This window comes from Beta vulgaris, chromosome 6, assembly GCF_026745355.1.
Source record: "Beta vulgaris subsp. vulgaris cultivar EL10 chromosome 6, EL10.2, whole genome shotgun sequence".
Taxonomy (NCBI): Eukaryota; Viridiplantae; Streptophyta; class Magnoliopsida; order Caryophyllales; family Amaranthaceae; genus Beta; species Beta vulgaris.
The window spans coordinates 58,651,777-58,662,306 of NC_079207.1; the positions used below are offsets into that span (position 1 = coordinate 58,651,777).

At 33.1% G+C, this 10,530-nt stretch overlaps 1 protein-coding gene across 1 annotated transcript; it reads right to left on the reverse strand.

The window, feature by feature from the left end:
• Positions 1-4,726: 4,726 nt before the first annotated feature.
• Positions 4,727-6,427, reverse strand: LOC104907389 (uncharacterized). Its single transcript, XM_010696312.3, has 2 exons — positions 6,051-6,427; positions 4,727-5,270 (listed from the first exon to the last, which is right to left on the reverse strand). Exons 1-2 carry the CDS (start codon positions 6,425-6,427, stop codon positions 4,727-4,729), a joined length of 921 nt encoding a protein of 306 aa, XP_010694614.3.
• Positions 6,428-10,530: the final 4,103 nt, after the last annotated feature.

Consider the following 10,530-nt stretch of genomic DNA (forward strand, 5'->3'; position numbering starts at 1 on the left):
GCTAGGTTATGGTTTAGGATTGTTTCAACTGAGAGAGAGGAGTATGCTACTCATATTAAAGTTCTATTGAGGAAATCTGCTCTATCTCGATCCTTTGCACCTTTGATAATTCTAGCATGCTCAGTATCTGAAGAATCCACTTCCACCTCTTCACGAGCTCGTTCCACTTCATCATCAAGGATTCTGCTACTCATTATTCTAGCACGACTAGGTATGAATTTGATGAAGTGTGGTTTGGGTTCAATTTCCTGTTGAATGTGGTGGATATGGTTGGGGGAAGTTTTCGAGTTATGATGGGGGATAGGGTTGATAGTGTTTTTTGTGTTGTTATTTGGGTTAGGTTGAGGGATTGATTTATGGTGTTTGCTATGTTGGGGCGGGAGATTCTAGTTTTGGATGGATACTTCCTTGTACGACATGTGGTCTCTTATTGAATTCAGGCTAATATATGGTGGTTTTTTTGGCTGAGGATTTTGGTTGAGTGAGATCTGGGGATGGGCTACGATTAGGGATTTTGAATCAGTACTCCTTGCATGCTCTACCTTGATGGGTTTACTATCCATTTTCTTGCCATTTTCGCCAGGAATTGCATGGTAAAAGGAGTGAGCTCCCATGAATTTAATGAAAGCAAAGCAAAATTTTCAGTTTGGATGAGGCTGGGAAGGAATGGAAATATTGGTGATGGGGCCAAATATGTGAAAAATTGTAGCTATATCTTTTTTGGTTGAGTTTTGGGGAAGAAATTAGATAAAGGTTGTTTTGATGGCTTGGTGGGGATGTTTTTTTGTTGGTAATCTTCGCTTCACTGTTCTCCGGTTGCCATGGCTGCCATTTTCAAGAACCCTCAAGGCTCACTTACGCTCCCTCTCACTCTCTCTCTCTTTCTCTATCTAACATTCTCTCTCTATTCCTACGATCCTTTTTGAATCCCTTGTCTAACCAAACAACGAAAATGGGAACGATTATTTTCCTGAAAATAGAACAAACATAGCCTCAAATCTTATTTTAGCAAAGTAACTAGTTTTTTGAATTTACTTTAAAATTGTAACACCAAACATTACTTGGTTCAGTGGTTAATAATTTAGTATACAAGCAGCTTGAAGTCATGTGATCAAATCTTATACCATGCATTTTCTAATTTTTTATTGTATGTGGAGTACATGAAGTAAACGTTCAAGGGATAGCGCCACGTTGACACAATTCCTTGTTTAGGAACACCTTTTAATATATTACCCCCCCATAATATAAGTCCTGAATCTATTTTGGGAGTCAAACTTTAAAATTTTTAACCAAATATTCTTATTAATACTTCCTCCGTTTCTAAATAAGTGCAACATTTCTTGTTTTCACGTTTGCCAATGCATCATTTTAACCATTAATATCTTCAATTATCAATAAGTAAAAATTATAAAAAGTTGATATTAAAAAAATTCATATTCGGACGAATCTAACAAGATCCCACATGACTATGTTTTTCCTAAAATGTAAATCACCGAAGCTAATTAAAGTTTAAAGTGTGAATAGTAAACACTATGCAAATGTTGCACTTATTTAGAAACGGAGGAAGTATATACCAAAAAATATACTCATGTGGCATCTTGTTAGATTCACCTTAATATGTACTTTCGTATTAATATCAATTCGTTATATCTTCTATTACTTCATCCGTTTCTTTTTACTCGCTACACTTTGGCTTTCACGCTTGTCGATGTATTACTTTGACTATTAATATCTTTAATCGTGTATCAGAGTAAAGTATAAAAAATTAATTTTATAAAAATATACATTAAGACGAATCCAACCACATATTACATTATAATTTTTGATTGTATCGAATAGTAAATAATGCATAGTTAAACCTCATAGATGAATAGTGAAATTTTCAAAATGTAACAAGTAATTTGAACCAGAGGAAGTAATACGAAAATGAAGATATCGAAGGTCAAAGGTATGTATTCGAGATTGTGCAAAAGGAAACATGACTTATATTATGGGACGAAAGTGGTATAGATATAATAAATTGGTATTATTATAACACTTTTTTTGCATCCTAAAATATCAATTAAAGTGGTTATAGTACCGACTAAAGATTTCCTTGATACTCATACCGAATTTTGAAAAATTGTTCATCTAAACACTTCAGAACTACAAGAAGTATTTATTGAAATATTTTCTGCTATCAATTTCAATAGCAATTAGTACAAAATAACCACGTTATAAAATTAACAAAAAAAGTTACTATTTTAATTATTTGTTTGTGTCGAAACTCCAAATCTATCTCTATTATATAAGGGAAGGGGGGAGCTATGGTGTCCCCGAATAAAGAGACTATCTTACCCTCTTTCCATTCTAAATTACAAATTCACTGACAAATCAAAGGGAGCTTCAAACAAAAATATCAAAAATATAATTATAATAATCACTCACAAGTCAACTAAAATTATAAAATTGCATAATTTACGTTATGCAAATCACTAAAATGAGGAAACTTTACAAAAACTTAAAAATTCACTTACAAACTACAACCTATGAAAAAATTGACTTGAAATCAAAGTGTCTACTTTCTTTACAATTTATGAAGTACTGTACTTAATTCGAAAATAAACTAAAAATTTATAATATTAGAAATCATAAATAAATTCAAAAAAAATTCTATTTTATTCATAGAACTTAATTTTGAAAAGTAAAAAAAAAAACAAAAAGAATGGTGAGAGACTTAAGTGACAGAAACTAAACCAATCAAATTTTGCAACTAAAACCAATTACTTTGTATGTCTAATATTCAAATTTTGACTCTTATGCCGAAGAAAATTGAGTTTATGTTCGAAAATAATTCAAGCACGCATCACGTGCAAAAAATTCTAGTATTATCTATTGAAAGAGGAAGGACTTGAGATCCACCTTTTTTTACCATTATATCCTCAATCCTAAGTAAGAAAATTACAAATTCTTCAAATTATTGGTTCTTTCAAAAACAAAAAAATTACAATGAATTTTGTAAATAATTTTTTGTACATATTATTACGTATTTGAACTTTTTATCTATTTTCACACATATCGTTTGCATATAAGACTAGTGTTCAATAATTGTTTGTAGATAGAGCTTTCTTGCTCGCTTGCTTCTTTCGCTAGTGTTGGATTATACAGTCATCCAAATGTCATTGTCTTATAGGGACGAATCACAAAACCTCTAAATTGATTTTTCTACAATTTTGCTTTGTATGAAATTTCCAAGTCAAGTGCATCTCTCACCATTATCCGACAACTCAATGTCCTCAACAGAATAATATCATACTTTTTGATGAGAGCTGGCCAATCTTGAAAAGTTTTTATTTCATATATTAGGGACATTTTGATAAATCTTAGTGTTTGAAAATACAACATCTAACATTTGTATAAAATACAATAAAATATTTGTAGATTAATATACGACACTCATTGACTTTAGAGCATGAGCAATGGCTAGGTTGGTCTTGGTTGGTCTTGGAGCTTTTTTCTTTCTCTCTCCTTCCCTCCTTCTTACACCTCACATCCCACTAAAACTCCAACTAACTCATCTTTTTTTCGTCACAATGGCTTGGTTGGTCTTACTTGGTTTTTCTATTTCTCTTTCTTACTTTTACCAAACCCCACCCTATACTCTCTCTCCTACTTTTACCAAACCCCACCATATTCAATGTTTATTTTTTTTTATATGAAATAGATGATTTAAATTAATAAAAGCTTATTAGACTACGTTAAATTAATTACGAGCTAATTAGCTTACGTTAAATTAATTACGAGCTAATTAGCTTACGTTAAATTAATTACGAAATTAAATTACGTTACAAGCTAATTAGCTTACGTTAAATTAAATTAGCGTTAACTTGAGATTATAGTAAATATGTGTTAATTAGCTTACTTTAAATTAAATTACGTTAACTTGACATTATAAATTTAAAAAAACGAACACATTACATAAGATAGATAATTAAAAAACACACATACATGAAATCTGATACATAAACATAGATAATTTAAAACACAAATACATGATAGATTGATACATAAAGCTAAGATAGATAATTTAACACACACAAATACATGAAATTTGAAATTAACTTAAACCATAATTAATTAAATAAAGTAGTTAATCAACTTGACGATTAGGCCCAAACTTACGCCATATGTGTTCAACCAAGTTATTTTTTAGTGAGATGTGAGTTTCCGCATCTCGCATCTCAGATCTTCTCTCCATGTATGCACCTAAATTTCGCGCATCGAGTCTTCCGTTGTGCACAACGAATGAGTTTCTCCGACTTGGTTAGACAACCCCTCGTTATTTTGAGTTTGAAGCTGATCATATTCGTTTGGATCTCGGTAATTTTGATAAGTATCACGCTCATCTTCAACAATCATATTGTGCATGATGATACATGCCATGATTATTTTCCACAATATGTCTTTATCCACGCGAGAGCGGGTTTACGAATGATTGCAAATCTAGCTTGCAATACTCCAAATGCACGCTCTACATCTTTTCTAACAGCTTCTTGATGTTGTGTGAATAGTCTTTGTTTGGGGGTTTGGGGGAGCTTTATTGCGGGGATGAATGTTGACCATCTCGGGTAGATGCCATCAGTAAGATAGTAACCCATGTTATAAGTTGTCCCGTTCACTGAGAAGTTGACCTCTGGGGCTCTTCCTTGTAGGACATCATCAAAGACGGGAGACCTCCACGATACGTTTATATCATTGCATGAACCCGGGTGCCAAAAAAAGCATGCCATATCCATAAGTCACTTGAAGCAACCGCTTCTAAGATTATGGTTGTTGTTTTGCTTCTTCCTTGATACATTCCTTTCCAGCCCCGAGGACAATTCTTCCAGTTCCAGTGCATGCAATCGATGCTTCCCATCATGCCTGGGAAGCCACGACGCTCGCCTTCATGTAGGAGACGCTCAATGTCATTTGCATTTGCCTTCCTCAAGTATTCATCTCCAAATCTAGCAACAACCGCTTCGACAAAATGAAGAAGGCACTCTCTAGCGGTACTTGAAGCAATTTTCAGGTACTCGTCAACAGCATCAGAGGATGAACCATATGCCAACATCCTGATAGCCGCTGTGCATTTTTGTAGTTTAGATGCCCCCATTCTTCCAGTAGCATCTGGTTTTTGCACAAAGAATTTAGCATCTTGAATCGTTACACCTTCGACAATACGAAGGAAAACATGCTTATGCATACGAAACCTACGACGAAAAATATTCTCGGGGTATAGAGGTTCGTTGCTGAAATAATCATGAAACAATCTTTCATGAGCTTCCTCACGTTCCCTACGCACAAAATTTCTAGTGCGGGTACAATTTCTTCTTCATTTTGTTGCTCAGCATCAACGGACTGACTCCATTCTATGTAATCTTGAACCATTATTAAAAAACTCAGAACCTGAACTAGAAGAACTTGAATCATAGTTCATTTTGAGATAGTGATTGAAGTGTGCTTTCTAGAAAAAAAAATTGAGAGGAAAAGTGAATGGAGTTGTGATTTTATTGTTGAAGTTATGCTCTATTATATAGGAAAAATCCATCATATGTACAATAACAGTAATTCATTTACAGATTAGACATATCAATGCAATATAGGATCAGACAATTCAATGCAATGTAGGAGTAGACAATTCAATGCGGCACTATGCATCATACTATTCAAAGTCAGGTGAGTTGACAATTCAATGCAATACTATTTGTGACATAATTTAATATCAGGTGATTAGACAATTCAATGCAATAATAATAATAATAATAATAATAATAATAATAATAATAATAATAATAATAATAATAATAATAATGATAATGAATAATAATAATAATAATGATAATAATAATAATAACGATAATGATAACGATAATGATAATGATAATGATACATTCATAATGAAACGTTATGACACATACATATTCATAATTAAAAATTACGATACAACTAAATTGCAAAATATAACAATTAAAAACATGAACACTAACTAAACATATTTGTCCTTAAATTGTAGCTTAAGTTTTTCATACATCTCTCTCTCATCCGGATCAAGAGAAGACTTAGCCATTAATATATTCCAAATTTTGAACTTTCTATCTTCCTCTTTTGTTGATTCTCTCAAGGCATCACGCTCCTTTTGATACTCAAGTAAGTCCTCTCCCACACTAATCCTCCTCGTCGTAATTTCCAAAGAGGATGGAGATGTAGAACTGGATATTGGGGCTTTTCTCCTACTCTTAACTTTCTTGACGCCGTCAGGACGTTTTGAGCTCACACCTTCATCTGGACCAGACCGTTTTGAGCTCCCGCCGCTCAATTGGGTGCCATATGTCCATTTGTCGTAGTGTTTCAGAACATTCCATGCATGCTCCAATGTAAATCGAGGCCCATGAACTTTTATCCACATCTCACGGGCTTCAGTCAGGACGTCTTCGTTATTGCAGCCGGAACCCTTCTTCCTTTTCGCCTCGGTATATATCCCGACCCATGTATTCACATCTCTGTTGATTTTTTTCCAACGACTAGTAATAGCTCTGAATGTCCTTGAGCGTAAAGTTGGATTGAGTCGTCGTGACTCTTCAACCTTCTCAAATACCGAACCCCAAAAACCGTCACCATTTTGGTCGGTTCCCTTCAACACATCTCCTCCGCACTCTAGATATGCCGAAATGAGTGCATGATCTTCATCTGCACTCCATGGAAACTTTGGTGTTGTGACTTTTTTTTAAGAAGGAGTGTTTTGAATTTCTTGCGAATAGATTTCGTTTACATCGTCCTTTTTGTTAGGTTGTTCATGTTGTTGTGAAATATGTTGGGATATAGGAAAAGATGGTTCAACTTGTTGTTGGGATAGATGATTAGAACTTTGTGGAGATTCTTGTGTAACTTGTTGAGAATTTTGGTTATTCCATTGGCTTTGAAAAAACATAAACATTCTTTGAAATTCCGGATTTTGTAGCACACTTGGATCGATTTGAAAATTATTTTGGGAATTTTGTGGGTGGTTTGGATTAGTTTGGGAGTAATTAGGATTATTTGAATCCATAATATTGGCTTAGTATAAGTAATATTAGGTGGGAGAGAGTAATTAGAAAAAAATGAGTTGGAAAGAATTTTGGTAAAATATACTCCCTCTGTCCCATAATATAAGTCTTGTTTCCTTATAAGGTGTCCCAAAATATAAGTCCTATTTCTATTTTCAATCAATAATTATGCCCAAAATACCCTCATGAAAATAATTTTATTCTCAAAATGCCCTCATAATTTCAGCTTCCAATGCACTATAATTAATGATAAATTGGAATCTTCTACCCTATTAAACTCCTCTACACATTAAACCATGCAACATTAATGTTCAGTTTTTATTTTTTGTTACAAAGATATAATAATGTAAGTGTTTCCCAATAAAAATGAATATTTTTATCCAAAATAAAACAAGATTCTACTTTACCTTAATTCCCGCGTAAAAATAGAATCAGGACTTATATTATGGGACGGAGGGAGTATGAAATTTGGACTCAATTTATAGATAAAAAAATTTTATAGCCGTTGGTGTAATTTTTTTAAAAAAATAATAAGCTGAATTTTTTTTATTAACGTTACAAAAATATTAACGTTACAAAATAACCGTTGGAAATAGCAAAAAAAGAAGCGTTACAAAAGCAGCCTGCACAATACACGTGGCGCGCCTTAATTCGCTGTTCAGTGGGCCTCTGACGCGCGTCAGGGCCACTGACAGCAATTAAGGAGCTTGGGCCAGCGTGTTGATTAAAAGCAGCGTTTTAATGGTTTTGCTCGGTTTATCTTTCTTCCTTTCCTTCACAGTGCTGCGTTTTGAGCTGGGCCACCATTTTTTTTTCAGAGCTCCTTTGCCACGCGTCACACCATGATACCTCTTGTGCACTCCATCCCATGCTCATATGGTCTGGAAATCAAGACCAACCAGTCCAAAGGGCCAAGTGCCCCAACAATAAAACCAACCAAAGCTAGTTTTACTATTTCCTATACCAACCCAAGACCTAGCCATTGCTCATGCTCTTATACCTACAACAGTAAATATAACATGAACAAATAAACATGTAACATGTTACATGAGGTTGAGGTGGTGGAATAGTGGCATCACTTTCCACCTCATATTTTTGAGGTCTGCTTAAATCTCATGACTCATTTGAGGATTTCCCATTATCCTTCCTCGAGTGAGTCTCATTTATCTTACCTTAAAAAAAAGTAACATAATAGTAGTATTTTTATTCTAGATAAATATTCCGGTAGAGCTTAGTCGTATTATAAAAGAGGATTGCAGTGTTGTGGCTTTGCCACAGTTTGTCCCTCCTTAGGTTGTTTTATTTGTTTGGTGTCTTAGTTGTTTTTTGTTTTGGATGACGTCTTGCATACATGTGTCAACATGTGAATTAATTATTTTGTTATTTATGTTTAACTAGAGGTTAGTCAGAACTTAACTAGATATATGATATATTTCCTCCATTATAAAATAGATGAAAAAATAGTTGTTTCCAGTGCCGACCCTGAGGGTAGGCGGGAGGTGTCGTGGCCTAGGGCCCATGGAGCAATGGGGGCCCAAAGATTTTACCGTTGCGTTTTAATTAATCTTAGGTTGTTTGTGCTCCTAATTAATTACATGTAGATGGAGTAAATGCAACACAAAACCACAAAGTTTCAATGTTTCGTAAAATGTGAAATATTATTGTGCCATTAATTTTTTTAATGCTTCTCCTTTTCTGTAGTGATTGGCATTGGAAAATTAGGTAGAAAGTGCAACTTTAATTTTCACCAATCAAATTCTATTGAGTAGTCTAATTTTCCTTTAAAATCACGATAAGAGTTCGTCTTGTAAGAGACCGCCTACTTTTAAATTAAAATTAGGCAATGGTAAATCCAATATTAAAAATAGAATAAGCTCAATAGTAACTAGGTTAATTTCTTTCGGTCACTAGTTTAATTTATTTAGTGACTAGGTCTACTTTTATATTAAAATTAGACCGTCTCTTTTAATAATTTTTGTCACGATAATTATGGAACTACAATGGCCAAAAAGAGATCAAGCTCTCCGTTTTTTAGTGAATGATAATTACCCTGTACAAGAGATATGGGGTAGTCTTAGGTTTCAGACAAGGTTCAAGAAGCTTGCATCAACTATGTTCATTATAATAGAGAGGGTTTTTTTTTTTTCTCTTTGGTCCATTTTAGTGTTTTTTTTTCTAAACTCATCATCATTACGAGATCAGTAATCTTGACTTCTCCTCCACTTTTTTAGTTAAATACTTTCAAAATGAAACTACTTTTTTCACATGTTTTACCTTATTTTTCTAACTAATATGCAAAATCAGATGTAAATGTGTAATACGTTGCTGAATTCGTCTCAACATATTGGTGAATATTACAACCTAAAAAAAAGTTAAAGAGGACATATTTACCACTACAAAATTAGCTTAGTCATTTTAATAGTTATCATACTTTGAGAACTAGCGAGTGTCTCCATAATAAACTCAACAAATGACGTACATAAGTATTATTTTATCATAAAGGCGGAGGGGCCTCATATAAAAGTTCGCCTAGGGCCCTTAAAATGTCAGGACCGGCCTTGAACTGTTTCAAAAAAGTATCACATAAAAGTGAGAAGTGTTTAACTTATTATTGAACAGACAAAGTATGCTTTTTCAATTTATAAATTTGAATATTTCAGAATTAAATCTAAACTAAATCAATTTATACTCCTTCTGCATTTTTCTAGTTTGCTCACTCGCTTGAATCTTGACACTATTTATAATAAGAGGTAATCTTTTAAATTATTATCAATATATAAGAAAAATATACTCATGTCTGGTCTTGTTCAATTTGTTTCAATGAGTACTTTATTAATATTGAATCTATATAACATTTATTAATATGTAATGGAAGTTGTTTAAAGTCAAAAAAATATACTGACAAACACGCACGGTGAAAATAAGCAGAATAGAAAATATTGAGCGAGTACAATATACTCCCTCCGTCCCATAATATAGTGCTTACTTCTCATTTTTCACGGAAATTAAGGAAAATGGAATGAGTGGTAGGATTTCCAAAAAAATATATTTAATGAAGTACTTTTTTATACTTTTGTATTGAAACTAGTTATTTATTTTCTTTTTCCTTTAAATAAAATCAAAAGGCAATAAATGTTCCTTGGAATGGTGTAAAGCAATAAATGGGGTCACATGTTTTGAGAGAATAGTATGGGTATTTTGAAAAGTTTGTGTAGAAATTAAGGATAATTTAGTCCATATAAATTGACAAAAAAGAAAATAGGTATAGCATTTTGGAACACCAAAAAAGGGATGTATGTAAGCACTATATTATGAGACGGAAGGAGTAATATAAAAATATCATTTAAGATTTTTATTTAAAAGAAGATAGCTTCTTTTCAACGGAATTTTTCTTTTTCCCAAAATACATTACAAAAATACTTAAGCCCAAATTTTTTACTGAAAGAGTGACATGTGTCACCTGTAA

What these genes read in the sequence shown, in the direction of transcription:
- LOC104907389 (XM_010696312.3), bottom strand. Translation starts at nt 6,427, where the DNA reads ATGTGGATAAAAGTTCATGGGCCTCGATTTACATTGGAGCATGCATGG. An exon ending in GATCCGGATGAGAGAGAGAT is followed by an intron (nt 5,271 to 6,050) that starts GTATGAAAAACT and finishes TGATTATTTCAG; the next exon opens with CAACGAACCTCTATACCCCG.